General features: G+C 56.0%; 1 protein-coding gene across 3 annotated transcripts; it reads left to right on the forward strand.

Moving 5' to 3' along the window:
* The first annotated feature begins 5,923 nt into the window (after positions 1-5,923).
* Positions 5,924-19,127, forward strand: EXTL1 (exostosin like glycosyltransferase 1). Of its 3 annotated transcripts, none has more exons than XM_024766584.1 (12): positions 5,924-6,870; positions 11,707-11,797; positions 12,091-12,198; positions 13,033-13,152; positions 13,677-13,809; positions 14,011-14,117; positions 14,967-15,056; positions 15,768-15,854; positions 16,142-16,302; positions 17,463-17,637; positions 17,793-17,950; positions 18,273-19,127. In XM_024766584.1, the coding sequence occupies exons 1-12, from the start codon at positions 6,098-6,100 to the stop codon at positions 18,478-18,480; spliced, it is 2,211 nt and encodes a 736-aa protein (XP_024622352.1). In that variant the 5' UTR covers positions 5,924-6,097; the 3' UTR covers positions 18,481-19,127. The 3 variants fall into 3 exon arrangements, with proteins under 3 accessions (XP_024622352.1, XP_024622355.1, XP_024622353.1); XM_024766587.1 differs by having other exon boundaries at positions 17,793-17,943; positions 18,273-18,380; XM_024766585.1 differs by having other exon boundaries at positions 17,793-18,359.
* The last annotated feature ends 408 nt before the right edge of the window (positions 19,128-19,535 follow it).

Genomic DNA, 19,535 nt, shown 5'->3' on the forward strand with positions numbered 1-19,535 from the left:
TTCTGAGTAAGAATTCCAGACCTTTTTGCTCTGGAAAGCCTAGTCCTGCTACCATGTTAGGCTGAGACTGAGAAATGGAAGGCCCAGAAAAAAGGATGTGACTTGTCCAAGGTCACAAGCTGTACCTGGGGGAGAAGCAGAGGCCAGACCTGCTTTCCCCAACTCCCCTCCCCGGGTCCCCTGGGCTGCTCCTCTGGCCCTCCCCCAGGTGGGGTCCAGGTGTGAGTTGGCGCTGTGGGCAGACAACTGCATCCTGCATCTGTCCACTCTGCATGCTGGTGGTGCCTAGAGGGGCAGACTCACTTTAGCTGGAGCTGGACCGATATTGCAGGGCCCTGTGGGGATTCACCACAGTTTGGGGTTATCTGTGCTCCAGCAAGTGAGAGCTGAAACCCCAGAGTCTCCCGCAGCCTCCAGCCCCCGCTCTTGCTAATTCTGTAGTGAGACACCCAGATGGCTCAGAGAGGGAGGAAAAAACAGCAGCAGATAAGACGAAGCAGATGGGTTTCCACGGTGATTGCGTCCTGGAGCTCCGAGTGTCTTCTTTCTTCCAGAACAGAGATGGGGATGCAGCAGGAAGAACACAGGCACAGGAAGGAAAACCCAAGTCCTGGTCCCAATCTACCCAGATGGACAGCTTGATGCCCCTTGTGCAAGTCATCTCACTGCCCTGGGGCCTGAGGTGGGAGAGAGGACATCATTTGTTAGGTGCCTGAGGGTCAGGCATGGTAGTTTTTGTTTGTTATTGTGTTTTTTAATTTATCTTATTTATTTTTGGCTGCACTGGGTCTTCGTTGCTGTGCACAGGCTTTCTCTAGTTGCAGCGAGCAGGAGCTACTCTTCGTTGAGGTGCACGGGCTTCTCATTGCGGTGGCTTCTCTTGTTGCGGAGCACGGGCTCTAGGCACGTGGGCTTCAGTAGTTGTGGCTCGCGGGCTCTAGGCATGCCAGCTCAGTAGCTGTGACACAGGGGCTTAGTTGCTCCACGGCATGTGGGATCTTCCTGGACCAGGGCTCGAACGCATGTCCCCTGCATTGGCAGGCGGATTCTCAACCACTGCGCCACCAGGGAAGCCCCGCAGGCATGGTGTTTTGAATGCCAAACATTCACGATCTCACGTAATCCTCTTCCCAGCGAACCTTTGAGGAAGGAGCTATTACCACCATTTACAGATGAAGAAGCAGAAGCACAGAGAGGTAAAGTCGCTTGCACGGGAACCCAAGCTTGCTAAGTGCTCTTAACCACAGCACTATACAGGGCTCCAGGTCCCTTCCTCCTGGGAGACTAGATATAGTCCTTCTGGAGATTTCAGGCCCAACCCAGAGGAGGAAGGCCAGGAGGGAGGCAGACTCAGGGTGCAAAGAGGGAGCACTTCAGATCAAACAGTGATGCTAGCGCCCATTTTCTACCTGGGCACCTTGGCCTGCATGACACCTGGCACTTCAGGCAGGAAGAAACCCCACACTCAGGCAGCGTGACGCCACCATGGCAAGGAAACAAACACCGTAGTGCTCAGAGCTCCGGGATGCCGTCCAGAGCACCTCCTTATCCTCAAATCCACGTAAAGGCCTTCTTCAACCTTGCCCTGCAGGAAGCAAAGCTTCGGCCTCACCCCAGAAGCCTCTGCATCAGGCGCCAGGCCTTCTCTTCCTCCTCCTCCTATTCACTGCTGTCCTCTCCTTCCTGCCCTTCCCGCTCCCCTCTCCCCAAAGTGTTGGCTTCTGTCCCATTGATCAGAGCCCAAGTATGGGACGGGAACTCCTGGAGGCTTTGATGAGCCCTAAAGAGCCCGATGGAGGCCCTGGAGCCCTTGGCAGAGCCCAGAGACGTACTTTTAGGATAAGGCCAGTGCAGTCCTGCCTGCCAGGATGCCCTGCCTCCTCTTCCTCCATCCAAGGCCCAGGGCAACTCTATGACTCGCTTTTGGACAAGCCTAGGCCCCGGCTGGCCCCCTGCAGACATGAAAGTAGGAGAGGCCTTGTGTAGAGATGCAAGTGTGGGTGTGCGCACGAGCCAGCCAGGGTGTTCAGGGCCGGCGGTGGGAGAGCTGGAACAGTATCAGGGTCCTCGCAAGCCCCTCACCAGCTGGCCTTGGCCTCCTACCCTCCCAACTTTGTCCATCATCCATTTATTCACTCATTCAACAAGCATTTGTTGACCATTTATTATACGAATGCTGGAATTAAAAGTATGAATGGGGGCTTCCCTGGTGGCACAGTGGTTAAGAATCCGCCTGCCAATGCAGGGGACACGGGTTCAAGCCCTGGTCCGCGAAGATCCCACATGACACAGAGCAACTAAGCCCGTGTGCCACAACTACTGAGCCTGCGCTCTAGAGCCCGCGAGCCACACCTACTGAAGCCCGCGTGCCTAGAGCCTGTGCTCCGCAACAAGAAGCCACCACAGTGAGAGGCCGCGCACCGCAGCAAAGAGTAACCCCTGCTCGCCGCAACTAGAGAAAGCCCGTGTGCAGCAACGAAGACCCAATGCAGCCAAAAATTAATTAATTAATTTTTAAAAAGGAAAAGATGAATGGAACACAACTCCTAGCCTCAGAACCAAATTCCTGACCTTCCTCCCAAAATTGGCTTCCCGCTCAGTTCATCTCAGTTGACGGGAGCTCCATCTTGCCTGTGGCTCACGCCCAACCTCACATCCAATCCGTCAGCAAATCTGTTGTTTTTCCCTGACTCAAAATATATGCAGAAAATAACTATTTCTCACCCCTTTCACCCATGGTCCAAACAACCATCAGGGCTCACCTGCATGACTCACCTGGTCCAATGGGGCTCTCTGCTTCCGTCTCTGCTGCTGTGTCAGCCTCTCAGCTGGAGTCAGAGTGGTGCTATGGAAACAAGGTTAGATCAGGCTTTGCACAGGGCAGGCAGACTCCCCACCCAGAACCTGTGCCCTGGCGGAATGACCTTCCCCTAGAAACATCCTCCGCTCACTCCCTCACCTCAAAGGTCAGCTTTTCAGGGAGGCCTGCCTCTAACAGTTAACGTTGCATTTAACATTGCAGGCCCTCCCCTTCTCCGGAGTATCATTGCCAAATATCAAGTGAGATATTTTACTTATCTGTTACGTTTATTGCTGATTTTCTCTCTCAGGAAAGGAAGCGCCACCAGATCACTCCCTGAGGACCCGGCTGGCCCACAGTAGTGGCACATTAAGTAGCTGTGGAATGAGTGAAAGCGTGACTTGTGGGGTGACCCGTAGAAAAGCTGACCCTGCCTCCACTTCTGCCATTTCCTGTCTGTCCCCACACAGGCAGCTGCAGTGATGTCATTGCCTCAGACGCCTTTTATGGCCCCCTGGGTTAGGCAGCCCCTCTAAGCACTCCCACAGTCCCCCTTCCCTCGTCCTGTAATTGCTTGGTTACTGGTCTCTCTTTCCCTGGGACAGTGAGCCTGGGAGGGTGGGGCCGTGCCTCTAGCTCAGGAGGTGGAATGGTGCAGAAGTTAAAGGAACGGATGGCCTGGGTCTAAATCCAGGCTGAGGTGTGGGGGGAATTGAATCAAGTTACCTAAGCTCCCTGGGCCTCCATTTCCTCATCTGGAAAATGGGGATAATAATAGTATCTCCCTCAAAGCCCTCACAAGAGAGGATTAAATAAGCTAATGCACGGGCACTCAGAGCCATGCGTGGCACATACTACGTATAATATGAAGGTTAGCTATTATTGTTCTTCAATATTGCATCCACAGTGCCTGGCACAAAACCTGGCCCATATTTAGTGCTCATTAAGTATTTGCCGGATGAATGAATGAATGAGTACAGGCACAGAGGATGAAGAAACGGCATGAGAACCTAGAGGAGCTCCGTAACCCAGCCGAAGGATAGTTAGGGAAACGTCCTACAGGAAGGGAGCCCTGGCTGATCCCCGTAGGGTGAGGAGGAGTTAGCAGAGGAAGGTGAAAGGCAGGAGCGGCACGTGCAACGGCCCCTCTTCACGGGAGAGAACCCGATGTGCGCAGGAAAGTCAGCCCCTCACCTAGTGACTGACCCTGTAGTGCAAGGAGGTCAGATTCCCCCTCTGTTGGCCATTTTTAGGACTTTCTTGGGTGTATGAACTGTGCCCCACCCCAGACTGGCTGCCCACTGAGAGAATAACATTCCCATGGTGGCTCCCTCATCAGATCAGCGGCCCTCTGAGATCAGAGGAAGGCAAGAAGGCAGGAGGCTGCCACTTGGTGAGGGACACCCACAGGGTAGGCCTAGCTTTGACCAGGCTACTGTCTCATGGCAGATATTATTATTGCCTTCCTAGAGAAGAGGGGGCAGAGGCCCAACATCATCCAGCCAGTAAGAGGTGGAAGCAGAGTCCACTCCAGGTCTGCCGGGCTCCCTGTGGCTGCCCTCGTCAGACTGGGGCTTCTGGCAGGCAGAGTCTCTCTCTCTCATCATTTCAGGGATTCCTCAGTGGGTGACATCACCCATTCCTGACTTCCGTCGTAGAGCACAGACCCAAGAACTGAGCGGGGGGGGGAACCCTCAGTGGGGTGTGGACTAATGGAGAGTCAGTTCACCCTCAGAAGGAACTCCCCATATGAACTGGAGTAAGCATCCGGTCCTACAGACCCTTCCCACAGAGCTCCAGGCGAGGGCTGACCTGTGTGCCTGAGTGTAAGGTGCCATGAAAGGGCCTGAAAAAGCTGGAGCTGGAGCTGGATAGGACTGGTGGAGGGTGAGGGCGGGGCAGCTGAAGGAAGAGGGACCAATCCTGGGAATAGCTGGGAGCACCTTGCCCAGTACCAGCCCCCCAGCCCCTTGACACCTCACTTATCTCATCTGTTGATAGAAGGGGTTAAATGGAGAGCCTGCCTACCAGCCAGGAGCGAATCCCCCATCTGTGGTGACCAGTGGGAAGCTCTAAGGACTCAGGTCAGGAGCTCTGGGTTCAAATCCCTACCCTGTCACTCCTTAGCTGGGTCACCTTATAAGATACCATCCCCTCTCTGAGCTTCACTTTCCTCATCCATAGGAAACACAACAGTGATAAACTTTGGCCTTGGAAGGTTGATGTGAGAATTCAGAGACAGAGGTTGTGAGAGCTCAAGGCCAACTGTGGGGTGTGGGCCCTGGGGGTTATTATTAATAGCAATCCAGAAAACGGGTTTGGAAGGGGTTAAGTGGAGACCTTGCCTCCCAGCCAGGAGCGAATCAGGGCTGGCAGGGGAGGAGCCAGGCTGCCGCTAGGAAAGAGATCTAGACTGGCCAGATGCTGCCCTGAGAGGGGACGCAAGACACCAGCGGGGCTTGGGGACCATGGGGCAGGGGCTTGGCACGGGGTCCCTGGCCTCTGCACCCTGATAGCTCCAAGCCAGAGGGTGCAGGACCAGCTACTAGCGTTGGAGGGAGGAGGGGACGAGCCGCCTGAGCCAGGACAGTGGGAGGGTGGGAGAGGACCAGGACCCAGAGCCCTCCCAGTCCCCCAGGTAGGGGCCACTGGCTGCACTCAGGCCTTGACCTCAGCTGACTCTGAGAGCCCACATGGGATGCAGGGTCTAATTTAAGCACCAGCTGCAGGGCCCACAGCCCAGGAGTGCCTGCCAGTGGGCACAGGTGTGGCCAGGCTGCTCAGGGGCTGCTCAGGCAGGGGGAGGATAGGGGAGACCAGCCCTGCTTCCACCCAGCCCTGCACCCCGGCCAAGCCGCCTCCTGTGGGAACCCTCATGGGTCCCCCATGGCCTGGCAGACGGCCCTCCTCTCCGTTGAGGCCAAGGTCAGGGGGTGCAGCCAGGAGGGCAGAAGGACACTGCCTTGCAGTCTGGACAGGGCTTGCATCAGCCTGAGCAGCGCCAGGGGAAGGGGGCCCTGCTGGGAGGGCAAAGGCTGGCTTGGTTGTCCAAAGGCCGAGGAAGCAGAGTCCTGACCGCAGGAAGGCAGGGCCAGAGAGCTGGGTCCTACCTGGCCTCCCGGTGCCTGGCCTGTGACTTGCTGTTTGATCTTACACAGGCGGCCTGCCCTCGATGGGCCGCAGTCTTCCCATCTGTATGATGAGCGTGCTGACCTAGAAGGTGGATCCCAGTCCCAGAGGCCTACACTCAGGCCCCTGCTCCTCCTGCTTCCTGCAGCCCTGGCTGTGGGTGGCCACATGCAGTCGTGGAGACGGAAGTCCCTCTGGCTGGCACTGTTGGCCTCCTGGCTCCTCGTCCTGCTGGGACTCTTCCCCCTTCTCCGCCTGGCAGTGCCCACCAGCCCCCGGGCAGGAGCCCCCCAAGGCTGGCCCCGTTGGCTGGACGCAGAGCTCCTGCAGAGTTTCGCCAAGCCTGGGGAGCTCCTGGAAGATGGCCCTCGACCTCCTCAAGCCCTCCGTGGTGGCAGCTGCAACTGGGGAGCTTGCTTTGACACCTCGAAATGCAGAGGTGGTGGCCTCAAGGTATTCGTGTACCCAGCGGCTGGACCCGTCTCTGAGACTCGCCGCAAGATCCTGGCTTCCGTCGAGGGCTCCCGCTACCACACGCTCAGCGCTGCTGAGGCCTGCCTCCTCCTCCTCCTCAGCCCGGACACCTCCACTGGAGAGTGCGACCCGGTGCCCCCGCAGTGGGATGGGGGCAGGAACCACCTGGTCCTCAGTCTCCACCCAGCCCCTTGCCCCCGGACCTTCCAGCTGGGACAGGCGATGGTGGCCGAGGCCAGTCCCACAGTGGACACCTTTCGGCCCGGCTTTGACGTGGCCCTCCCGCTTCTCCCTGAAGCCCACCCGTTGCGAGGTGGAGTACCTGGCCAGCTGCGGCAACACAGCCCCCGCCCTGGGGTGGCCCTGCTAGCCCTGGCAGAGGACGGGGGCAGGTGGCACGTGGCAGGCACTGACTTCTCTGCCTGCCCCTGGGATGGGCGCTGTGAACAGGACCGTGGACCCAAGCAGTAAGTGGAGCTTTCCCCCTTGGGGGCTGGATGGGAAGGGTATGTGATGGGAGCGAGCCCAGGGGCCAGGGTAGAGGGCAGGATTGAGATGGGCAAACTTAGGGCTCAGCTGCAGCAGGAGGGAATCAGGCTAGACAGTAGAGAACACTACCACCGAGATGGTGATTTGCTGCAAGAGGTGTCCAAGGAAGGTTTTAGAATTCTTCCTTGGGGATCTTTAAAAGCATAAAACATGACTCACTCCTATTCTTCTTCTTTTATTCCAATCCTTCCTTCCCTAATATTTTATTTAACATACAACTCTATAGTGTTTACTATGTGCTAAGCACTTTTTATAAATGATTATAATAAAATAATACTAATCTTTATCTTTGAAGCGTTGGTGTACCAGACACTAAAGCTCAGAGAGGTTGTGTAACTTGTCTGAGGGCACCCAGCCAGAAAGAGCACAGCCAGTATTTTAATCCAGGATTGCCTGGCTCCAGAGCCTTCAGCCTCAGAATTCTGGGGTTTAAGCAAGAGTTTATGATCAATCCTGTCAAATGCCTCAGAGCCATGGTCACAGATGGAAGCTGCTCCTTTGTCTAGTTTCCGGGATTAACCTCTCGAGGTAACAGGCTTTGGTTATAGCAAATATGAATTAAGTCAGACCTACAGAAGAATTCCTACCAGTGAGAGTGCCTGAATATATACAAGAGGCATGGGGACCCATGGGGACATGGAGAGCTCACTTAGAAACTTCTCTCTACCTGGGCTAGTGGTGGTGACACACCTCAGGTGGTAAAGCAGTTAACGCCTAAGCACCCCAACCCCTCTGCAACCCCCAGGAGGCCAGCAGTATCCAAAGTCTGGCTGGGCAGACTGGAGGTGGAACCTGTCACTCTAGAATCCTTCCATTGTCCCCTGTCTCAGGTATCTCCCTATTCTTTGCTAGAACAACATGGCTTATTCTGAGCTCCACTTCCCTCCCAGGAATTCTTCACGTGGCCAAGCTCCGTTTTTGCCTCTGCTTGGGGCTTCTGGGGCTTTTCTCAGCCACAGGGCTCTTGTGGGAATGGAATCTCTCTACCTCCTGAAGGCACATGGCCTCCAGGGAGCCCCGCAGCCAGGGGTAAGAGCAGAAAGGCCCCTCAGTCCCCATGGCCCTTCTGCTAGGACCCATCCCTAGCAGGCATCCTCGACCATCACCCGAAAAGCTGCGGATCCCGTCAGGTACCTCAAACTCCAAACTCAGACAGAGCTCACCTTTGGTGACAAGGTTCTCCGCTCACCTTGCCTGGCCTTACTTTTGATTAGGCACTTAGCCATTCTTGGTTTCAGGAAGTTCTTCTTTCAGCTGACTTTAGTTACAGCTAAATGCAGTCAGTTACTGGTGAATATGAAAGTTATTTTAGTCTGAACTTCTCTGAGAAACTGAAACTTGGGGAGTGCACACAATAGGTATGTGCTCACTAAATGTTTACTGATTGAATCCAAATTGGCCAGAACTGGCCAACGTTTTCTAATAGGCGTGGGCCACCCTCTGAGTAGCAGTTTTGATAAGTGTATTTCCAAGGTGTGATGCCTGACAGCCTCTAACTGTCCTCTGAATTTCTAGCTTTTCTGTCTTTGGCCTCAACCCACCTGCAGGCGACAGGACTTGTAATCTCTGGAGTAGCTGGAGCCTCAGTTTCCCTGACGTGCCAGGCAGCTGCCTGAGGAGCTAGTCAAGTATAGGGACAGAGAGAGCGGGAGGCCCACAGCCACAGGCCAGCGCCCGGAAGGTGGCCTGAATAAACAAGTGTCGACCAGAGAAAGAGGCGATTCAGGTCGCTGCCACCGTCCCACATTCACTCTGCTGGGGGAAGGGGGGAGGGGAGAAAGTGGGCATCTGGGAAGAGCCTGCTCCGCCGCTTTACATAATTCATGGCTAATCCTCTCGAGCACCCTTCAAGGGAAGTGTTATGATCCCCATTTCAGGGAACAGGAAACTGAGGCTCCGAGACGTGGAGGCAGCCAGCCAAGGGCCTTGGTGACAAGCTCCGCAGTTCACCACAGCCTCCCTCACTGCTCCGATCAGGCGCTCAGAAGCAGCAGAGCTGGGATTAAACCACGCTTCTGGCTCCAAAGCCCATATTTTTCCACCTTCGCTGAACAGTCTCATATTGCTTTAGAATAAGCCTCCACCCGTTTAAATTGTTATTTATTTATTTTTATGAATAGGGAATTCATTCACATGGTACAAAATTCCAAAGGCACAAAAGAGTATACAGTAAAAACTCCCTCCCACCCCTGTCTCCAGCCACCCAGTTTTCCCTCCTGGAGCCAAATACCCTTTCTAGTTTCTCTTGTGTCTTTTCTGAAGTACTCCGTGTGTATATAAACATGTGTATATGCTCTCCCCGGCTTTGGGGGGTTTTTTTACATAAATTTAATGCATGTTTTAAGGTCCCCTGGCCTGTCGCCACTGGGCACACGAGGTGCAGTGCCTAGGGCCCCGTGATACTTTAGGGGCCCATTAAAATGTTCTCATTTCTTTGAAAATCAGAAGAAAAAAGTGAACTTCTAAATAGAAGAAAATGCTTTCATATATAATATTAGTATGTTCATTTTTATGCCAACACAGTTATCGAATGTAATTTTTATATTTTTATGGCTGAGGGACTGCAAAGGCCAAAGTACGCAGGGCACTGGAAGTCACAATGCAGCCCTGCCTGTGGCCATGGGTGGAGTCACCTTGACAGCAGCCTTGGACACTGAGGCCCCAAGTCCATGCCAGGCACTTTACAGGGTCACAGATCATCAGCAATCACGACGAGATCCATCCCTTCTACCACACACACACACACACACACACACACACACACACACACACACACACACGGAGGTGCTCGTCTAGCCTCTGATGGGGAACTCACCACCTCCCAAGGCCACCCACTGGCTATTCTCAGCCAGCTCCATTACTAGAATTTGTGCCGAAACTGACCTTTCAGACATTTAGTCCATCGGTCCTGGGTCTCTCCTCGGTTGCACGCTGAGCATTCATTCATTTAGCCCCCACTGAGTGCCCATACTCTGCCAGGTGCCCTGCTAGGCCCTGGGGATACTGGATGAGGGAGGCACAGCCCCAGCCCTCAAGTAGCTTAGTCTTATTAGAGAGACAGACAAGTCACTGGTGTGACACACATTGTTAAACAGAGAGAGGGTGGGCAAGCTGCCTGCCCGGCTCCTCTACTTCAGAGCTGTGTGACCACTTTAGGCCTCAGTTTCCTCATCTGTAAAATGGAATATTAACAGCACATACCTCCCATCTCATAGGGTTGCTGTGAGAATGAAGCGAGTCAATGCATGTAAAGCATCTAGAACAAAGGACATGCTCAGTAAAGGTTAGCCTGGCTCGTTACTACTGCAGTGCACATAAGGGCTGTGGGAGCAGAGAGGAGGGAGCCATCTCTGGAGAGACCAAGGAAAGCTTCCCAGAGGAGGCGATATTTGAACTTTATACATTAAGATCAAGTAGGAGGAATTCTTCGGGCTGCAAGGCAGGAAGGGGTGCTCCAGGCTGAGAGAGAAGGAGGTACAAAGACACAGAGGGAACAGCAGACGTTAACGGGGACTGACTGATACAGTTTATTCAGCAGGCTCTCTGGCTCTGGGTTCTCTGAAGCCTTAAACTTAAGGGTTTTCAGTCCCTTAGGGCTTTACTGGGGGAGGAGGAGAGGGCTGTGGCTGGCTGGTGCCATGGCTCTCAATGAGGTGGAGGGTGTCCCGTTTTTAACTTGTAGCTTTTTCCAAAAGAAGCCTGGCAGGACACCTGAGCATCGGGCAAAGAAGGCCGGGTCCTCGGGGAGACCCCTGGGCAGCAGGTCTGGAGTGGTTCAGATAACCTGGGGCCAGGAGTTAGCACACCTTGGTTCTAGTTCCAGCTCTGCCCCAGCCCTTTCTGAGAACCTGAGCCAGTCCTTGGGTCTCTCTGAGACTCAGTCTCCCCATCTGTGCAATGAGGGTTGGTCCAGAGGCTAAGTACTCCTAGGATTGCTTCTTGAAGGTTCAGACTCAGGACCAGATAGACTGTAGCTGAGGAGGGTCCTGGAACCCTCTAGGCCCTATTCAACAGTCCCACTCTGAGCAGGCCTGTGAGCCCTGGAGTCCTGCACACACACACCGTAGCCAGGTCATGGGCACTCCTTCCCTGGCTGGGCAGCTCCTGGGTGGTGGCTCTGAGGAGGCTGGGACTCCTACCCCTCCCCCCAACAGGCACACACAGCCTGAGTGTGGCCCTGGGGCTGGTGGGGGGAGGTGGGAGGAACAGAGGAGGCCTGTCCTCTGGGCAAGGGGGCCTCTGGGCAGGAGCGGCTTCCTGTGTGGTTCCAGGCTGGGGGCCCAGCCCACCTCCTGACAGAAGAGCTTTTCACGGGCCTGGGCTCTGAGGACGGGGAGAGGGCAGGGCATGGAGGCCACTCAGGTGAGGGCCACCCAGAAGTCTGCATGAGTCCAAGAGGTGGGAGGGCAAACGCATGCTTGCCCAAGTCAGACCAGCCTTGGAAACGTCAGCTCCCACCACCTCCCATTTTGCAAACGAGGGAACCAAGGTCCTAAGAAGAGAAGGGAGGTGTCTAATACCACCAAGGGCAGCGGCAGAGCTAGAGCTGCTACCCCAGCTGTGGGCGAGGGGCAGTGTATGGCTGGGCGTGTGCAAGAGTGTCTGTTACCATATGAGAACATGGTGGTGGGTTTGTACATTGTGAATTTGGGATTGTTAGTGTGGAGGGCTGGGGGGCCATCAGGGGAGTCAGGGGGTTGAGGGGCAGCTGTCTCAGGTCTCCTGGGTGCAGGGCCCCCTCCTGTGCTCCTTAGGACCCACCCTGGGGCAACGCTACCTAACGCCACCTTCTGCCTCATCCCTGGCCGCGGTCCTGATGTCTTACACTTCCTTCAAGCCCTGCAGGTACAACCCGACTTGGGCATCCCCCATCCCTGTCCCCCTACACTCCTGAGCTGGAAGGGCAGTCTGGGCCCAGGCCAATGGGAAGGGCCGGTGAGCTGCCCACTCCTTTACTCTGGGACTCAGATGTGCCTACAGCCATATTCACTGCACCCTCTGAAGAACACCCCCCCTCTGTATTTTCTCTCCTCTGTATCCCTTGCCCCCAATGCAGAAGTTGCTGACTTGGAAAAGGGAGGAGGGGTGAGTGTGTGCAGGGTGGGACTGGGCTCCCCAGTGACCTCCCTACCCCCCAGGCTGGCTGCATCCCTGTGCTTCTCAGCCCTCGCTGGGAGCTGCCCTTCTCTGAGGTCATCGATTGGACCAAGGCGGCCATTGTAGCTGACGAGAGGCTCCCACTTCAGGTAGTTCAGGGCCCTACCAATGGGGTGGGGACTAGACCCGGGACATGGGAGGGCCCCAGGATCCCGGCCCCCAGGCTGGTCTCGGTCCTCATTCTTATCCCCCATCTGTGTATATTGATGATTTTGCGCCCAGCCCCAAGCCTCTGGGGTTCTGAGAGCAAGAACTCAGCCTCTTTCAGCCTCAGTTTCCCCATCTGTACAATGGGATAAGTTAGACCAGAAGATCTCCCTGGGCTCAACCCCACTGGTCCATGACTGATTAAATACCTAGTTTAAAGGAAAGTCACAAAAAAATCCAAAATCTGAGTGCCTACATGGAGCTTGGGGTGGGGAAGCAAAATGCAGAGTGACTTTTCCATCTGATGAAACTCATTTTGCCCAGCTCTGAAAAACATATGCATGGGCCTTGAATCCCCTGAGAGGTGAGAATGGTGTAAGAAGTTAACAGGAATAGCCTCCATTCACTGAGCCTCTACAATGTGCTAAGCTCTTAATATGTATCATCTAGTTTAATCTTCACAACCACCCTACGAGGCAAGTACCATTATTGTTCCCACTTTACAGATGAGGAAACAGACTCAGACGGATTAAGTGCCTCATCCACAGTCACACAGTTACTAAGTGGCATTTAAACTCAGCTCTGTGTGACCCTTGAGCTCTTAATTGCTAAGTTACCTAGGATTTTGCCAAGGCTGGCAGCTGCCAACCCACCTGGAGAAATGTGGGGAGCGGGCTTCTGCTTCCCAGACCCCCAACCTAGGTTGTCCCCACCCCAGGGTGAGTCAGGGCCTGCCAGGGCCCCATGCCTTCTCCTTTGCTCCCTCTGTGCCCCAGGTCCTGACTGCCCTCCAGGAGATGCCCCTCACACGGGTCCTTGCCCTGCGTCAGCAGACCCAGTTTCTATGGGATGCCTACTTCTCCTCGGTGGAGAAGGTCATCCATACCACTCTGGAGGTGAGGGGGATTCACCTGATGGGGGCTCTGGTGTTTGGGTCTGCCTCATCCCTGCCCCTCTCCATGCCCCTCTCTTCCGACACCTCCTCTGCCCTGGTGTTTGGGCTTCCCCCTTGAAGATGCTTCTGGGATGAATCAGAGACCTGGCTCGGAGCTCTTGGATGAGTTCCTTCTCCAGTCTTGGCCTCAGTTTCCCCATCTGTAGCAGACAGATTTCAAAGCATGTGCCAACTCCAGCTGATGGGCATTGGTTGCCTGGGGCATATGTTGGGAGGGATTCTGGGTCCGGAAAAAATGTCATGACCTGTTAGTGGTATCTGCCATGAGTGAAGACAGCATCACTGAGTGACCCCCTACCCTGGACTTCTGAACCTTTCTGTCCCCAGCCATCTGGTGTTGCACATGCTGCCCTCCCCAGATTCCTGAAGGGGGAGGTGTGGGGCTGCACCAGGTCCTCACTTCCTCAGACCCCGCCCATGGCCACACTGGCCGCTCCCTCTGCACAGCCTTCTCTCATTTCACAGATTATTCAGGACCGGATCTTCGGACCCTCTGCTCACCCCTCGCTACTATGGAACAGCCCTCCAGGGGCAATCCTGGCCCTGCCCACTTTCTCCCCAAGCCCCTCGGACTTCCCCTTCTACCACCTGCAACAGGGTATGACCTAGAGATGGGACAACTTGAAGTCCCCTCATCAACTCTCCCCAAGTCTCTGCCCCAGCCTCAACCATAGAGCCCCACCAAGCCCCTCCCCAAATCTCCCACATCTCTTCTGGCTCCCCAAGTCCCCAACTCAGGTCATTCTCGGGGGGGGTTCTGTCCCCTCCCGCCCTAATAGCCTGTGTCTCATTCCTCCAGGCTCTCGTCCTCTGGGCAGGTTCAGCGCCCTGATTTGGGCGGGGGCTCTAGGCCAGCCCCCCCTGAAGCTCATCCAGGCTGTGGCAGGCTCCGAGCACTGTGCCCAGGTCTGCCCCCTTGCCAGCTGGGGTGCCGGGATCCAGGATGGGGGCGAGACGGGGCAGAGCCCTTGAAGACATCTGGACGCCAAGGATAACCCCACATTTTGGGGGGAGGCACGGGAAGGATTTTCAAGTACCATTGCTGCCTTCCTCTTTCAGTCCCAAGTTTCTAGTTCCTTTCCCCCACCTCTATCCCCCCTTCCCTCATGGAAACTGACAAAGCCACCTGAAAAACAGGTGCCTCTTGTGGAGGTTGAAGTAAACATACATGCATTGTTTTTATTCATCCAGCCTTTTCTGAGCACCCTGGGCTTGACGCTGAGGATGCAGAGAAAATGTAGGAAAGGATTCTGCCCCAGATTCATATTCAGTTAGCACTTCCCAGCACACAGACTGTCAAATATCATTTCCAGAGAAGCCAGATAGGCTCTTGAGAGTACTTGGAAAGGAGACAAGCAGTTAGCTCAGCCAGGGTGCAGACGGATCAGCTTCAAAGATGGGACATTTGAACTGGGCTGGGAATGACAAAGGAGCAGGAAGGAGGAAGAGAATGAAAACCTTTGAGAGAAGACGGGGATGGAGCATGGGGTCAGGGCCCAGGCTAGGTGCGACTTGAGTTCTAATGCTACAGGTAGCTACCTTCGTGTCACTGGAATTCATGCCTTCCGGAAGCCCAGAGGCAAAAATAGGGCAGTCATGAAAGGACCTTGGCTCTAACTAAACTCCTCCCAAACTCACATATACAGCTGCTCTTCCAAACTGCTTCCACCCTGAGAAAGATTACTCCTGGGACACCCCACACACACACCCTGGCCTTCTGACCCAGACTTCAGGAACATCCCCCTTTCCTTCCAGATCTTGGTTCTCTGGAGCAGTGAGAAGCCACCCCCAACCGGGTGGCCCAAGACAGCAGTGCCCTTGACAGTCATTGATGGGCACAGGAAGGTGAGAGATGGGGAGGGATGTGGAAGGGTGGGCTCACCCCCAGAAACCTGAGATCTGGGGAGGACATACACGGTGTGATTTACTTGGGCCTGAGCCAAAGCTGGACTTCAAGTTGGGCCTGGAGAAATCAGACCATGGGTTTCAGCTGCAGGCCTAATAGAAATGATTCTCTTCCATCCCTGGCCCTTGTGAATTGTGCTTCCAGAGAACTGGGGTTTTGTGTGATGAGGGAAGGCAGAGAGAGTACATTGCTGTCTCAGGTAAGGGATAGAGGGGAAACCTGGGCAGGTGGCAGCATTTTGGGCGGGGGTGAAGGGGTGGCTTCTAAGAACCTGGGTTGGTGTGACACACCTGCTTGCCTGTGCCATTCTGGGAAAGTCCCTTCATCTCTCCGGACCTGTTTCTTTCAAACGAAGGATGTTCACCAGGATCGAGGTGAACATCTAATGTGACAATAGAGGAATCCTGAAATGTCAAAACTGGAAGGGCCCTAGATACCAATTTGCCCATTTTACCAAAGGGCAAATTGAAGTCCAGAGAGGGAAAATGAGGTCCTCAGGTCCGAGTTCCGGGCAGACTTGCTGTATTCACTGCTCTTCCTTCTACACCATGTCTGCAGGGGCTCCTGCTTAGCAGATATGCAGATACTCATCATGGGAGCCTGGGGAGGGGTCCTACGACTGAGTTGCCCTCCACTCCCTCCCCCTGCAGGTCAGTGACCGCTTCTTCCCGTACAGTGCCATCAGCACCGATGCCATCCTCAGCCTGGATGCCCATAGCAGTCTTTCCACAAGTGAGGTGAGGACTCCCAAGAGGAGCCCTGGCAGCCCTCAGACCCCGGAAGCTGGGATGACCAGAGATCAAGAAGTCGAGCCTCCTGCTTTAGGTTTTCAGCTCCTAGCCGCAAAAGCACTGTTTCTAGCTCCCAGTTGGGAAAGTTCCCCTAAGCATCCCCTGGAAATTTTCTAGCTCCCTTCTCCTCACCCCTGAGTCCCCTCAGCCAGGCTGGCCTTGCCTCCATGTCTCGGGAGGCTCCCGGCTGGGCAGGAAGTCCTTCCTCACACCTTACTTAAATATCTCCCCAGGTGGACTTCGCTTTTGTGGTGTGGCAGAGCTTCCCAGAGCGGATGGTCGGCTTTCTGACGTGGAGCCACTTCTGGGATGAAGCCCGTGGTGGCTGGGGCTACACTGCCAAGAGGACCAACGAATTCTCCATGGTTCTCACCTCGGCTGCCTTCTACCATAGGTACAGACGCCAGCCCCGGCGCTGGGCTCAGAGGGCCAGAGAACCCTCCTTTGAACCAGGAGCAGGGTGGCGTGGGAGTGGACACAGCAGTCAGCCGAGAGCTCAGAGATCCAGGTTCAAGGCCACTTCCCGGTGCTGTGATGGGCAAGTCTCCTCACCTCCCTTGAGGTTCAGTTTCCTTGTCTGTAAAGTGTATTCACCTCACAGGGCTGGTATGATCATCAAATAACAAAAATTCATGAAGGGCTTCCCTGGTGGCACAGTGGTTGAGAGTCTGCCTGCTGATGCTAGGGCACGCGGGTTCATGCCCCGGTCCGGGAAGATCCCACATGCCGCGGAGCGACTGGGCCCGTGAGCCATGGCCGCTGAGCCTGCGCGTCCGGAGCCTGTGCTCCGCAACGGGAGAGGCCACAACAGTGAGAGGCCCGGGTACCGCAAAAAAAAATAAACTAAAATACATGAAGTCCTTGGCACACAGATAGTCAACAATTGGCAGCTTGTTGTTTTGGTTTTGTTTTTTGCGGTACGTGGGCCCCTCACTGTCGCGGCCCCTCCCGCCGCAGAGCACAGGCTCCGGACACGCAGGCCCAACGGCCACGGCCCACGAGCCCAGCCGCTCCGCAGCACGCTGGATCCTCCCGGACCAGGGCACGAACCCGCATCCCCCGCCTCAGCAGGCGGACCCCCAACCACTGCGCCACCAGGGAAGCCCAGCAGCTAGTTGTATTTTAAGTAGAGCCATGCAGAGGATATGGACAGTGTTTGGATTTGGGGGTGGGTGAGTCCACAGCCTTCCTGAAGCTGGTCTTTGGCCTGCCATGTTTGATGGCCTTGGAACTAGCTGATCCTCCCTTCATTCTGGCTCTGAGTTCAGACTTCAGAGCCCAGGGAAGGGGGCCCCAAGGAGCAGTGAGGGAGGTGGCAGGGAGTTCACCGTTGGCTGCAGACAAGCCACAGAGCACAGAGTAGTGGAGAGTGGTGCATACTTGGGGTGGGCGCTCTCTGAGGCTGCCAGAGCTCAGCTGAAAAGGGAGCAGGACTTTCACAAGAAGCTTAGGAATTGGGGTCAAAGGGAGAGTAAGGTCAGGAGGGAGAAGAATGGGGCCTGGGGGGGGAGTTAATTCGGCTACAGCCTCTCCCGCTCCTCCCTCCTTACCCAGGTATTACCACACCCTCTTCACCCACGCCCTGCCCAAGGCTCTGAGGACCCTGGCAGATGAGGCACCCACCTGTGTGGATGTCCTGATGAACTTCCTAGTAGCATCCGTCACCAAGTTGCCCCCTATCAAGGTGCCCTATGGGATGTGGCATCAGGAGGCCAGACCTCCTCCACTGGTGAGGATCTAGGGGGGTGGTCGGCACTGGGAGGGCCCCGGCTGGGGAAGGGATTCCCGTTCTAACCCTAACCCTTTTTGCTGCACGAGGCGGGGGTAGGGTGAGGTTCCGAGGACAGAGAAGCCCTCCAACGCATTTCTCCCCGCCCCGCTTAGGAGCCTGGGGGTCCGGGGCTCAGGCAGGAGCCGCAGCCCGCAGCCCAGAACTGCATCAACCAGATGGCGGCAGGGTTCGGCCACATGCCCCTGGTATCTTCTCGCCTCCGTCTGGACCCCGTGCTCTTCAAGGACCCGGTGTCCGTGCTGCGTAAGAAGTATCGCAGCCTGGAGAAACCCTAGGAGGGACTATCTGAGACCCCGGCCCGGCTCCCAGCGGTCGCTGCAAACTGCCTCGGGGGAGGGGGGAGGCTCCGCCTCCTCCCTTGCGGTATCTGGAGACCCAATCAAGGCTGCCATTTAGCCAGCACGGCAGTACCCGATTGGCCAACCACCGCTTCGCCCCCCACCCCCCAGCCTAGCCGCTAGTGGCAGTTCCCACGTCGCTGTCTCTGGGGCCCTTCCTCTGCCTTTGCAGACCCCTTGCCTGGAATGCCTTTCTTGGCTTCTCTGCCGAGCTGACATCTACTTCTCTTTCAGATCCTCGCCTCCTCCACGAAGCTGCCTGACCCCCACCCCCGCCCCGGATCCTCTGCGCTTTCACAGCCGGGTGTGTCCCTTAGTCCCGACGCTATTCATGCTGCCTCGCAAGGTACATCGTCAGGCCCCAGGACTGACCCGGGAGTCCCGGGAGGGCACGGCCGTGTCCTCGTCTCTCTGGCCTGGCAGGTGCGCCACAAATATTTGACGAACAGGTAGACGGAAGTGACATCAACTACATGCCTGGCTCTGTGGCGACAGTGGCGGGTGTGTGGACAGGGTGTGCGGAGTGAGACACAAAACTGCACCTCCCACCCCCCCCCCAACCCCCGGGTTTTTAGTCCGGCCGGAAAGCAGCTTCTCGCAGAATCCTGGGCGCAGTCCTCGCGCCCCAAGAATAGAGCAGAGAAGTGCCAGGGAGCCAGTTTCGGGGCTCCCTTCCCTACCTGGCGGAGCACAGTTGGGGGTGGTATGGGAACGCCGGTGGCCCTGCCGGGCCCGGACCCGGGCCCCTCGGCTCAGGCACTGCCGTCGTTCTGCATTACCAGCCTGGACCACTAGTGGTCAGCACCGCGCCGCGCTCCCTCCCCCCGGAAAGGGAAGGAAGCTCGAAACGCCCATCGGGTGGGATTAGGGGGAGCGGGGACGTCGAGATTGGTGGTGCGCAGCTTGAAGTCGGAAAACTGGTTGGCCCACACGCTTAGGACTAAGAAGGGGCCATTTCTAGGTGGGCTGTGTGGGAGCAAGGGCGGTCCCGAGCGACCAGGTGGTGAGAGTGGAGAGGGGGAGGGGACGCTGGGTTCTCCTGGGTTCACCCACCTGGAACTGGAACGATCACTTCCGAAATAAAGCGCGTGTCTTTGCCCCTTTGCTCAGGCTATAAATACCTCTACAGCAGCTGCGCGGGGGGAGGGGACTCAGGTCTTGCCTGGGAGCTGGGGCCACTCTAGAGGAATGGGGATGTGGGTCCAAACCAGGTCCAGGGTATCCGGTGTTTTTCTGCTTTGATGGCCTCGCAGCTTTGGAAACTCCCGTGACTAGTGACTAGCGCTCTGGCCAGAACATGGTGTCCCCAAGGCCTCCCACGTCCATCCTCCTGTTTGACCTCTGGCCCCTGGATGACTCAGGTCATCCCCAGAGCCAGTCACAGCGTGGGATGCAGAGAAGGCTCTTCGGGGAGGCGTGGGGCTGCTATATTCTTGAGATGGAGGGGGGACTGGGAGTTTAAGGAGAGGGAAGACAGTCTGGCCCTGAGTCAAGGAC

This window comes from Neophocaena asiaeorientalis, unplaced genomic scaffold (genome assembly GCF_003031525.2).
Source record: "Neophocaena asiaeorientalis asiaeorientalis breed wild unplaced genomic scaffold, Neophocaena_asiaeorientalis_V1.1 scaffold79, whole genome shotgun sequence".
Taxonomy (NCBI): domain Eukaryota; kingdom Metazoa; phylum Chordata; class Mammalia; order Artiodactyla; family Phocoenidae; genus Neophocaena; species Neophocaena asiaeorientalis.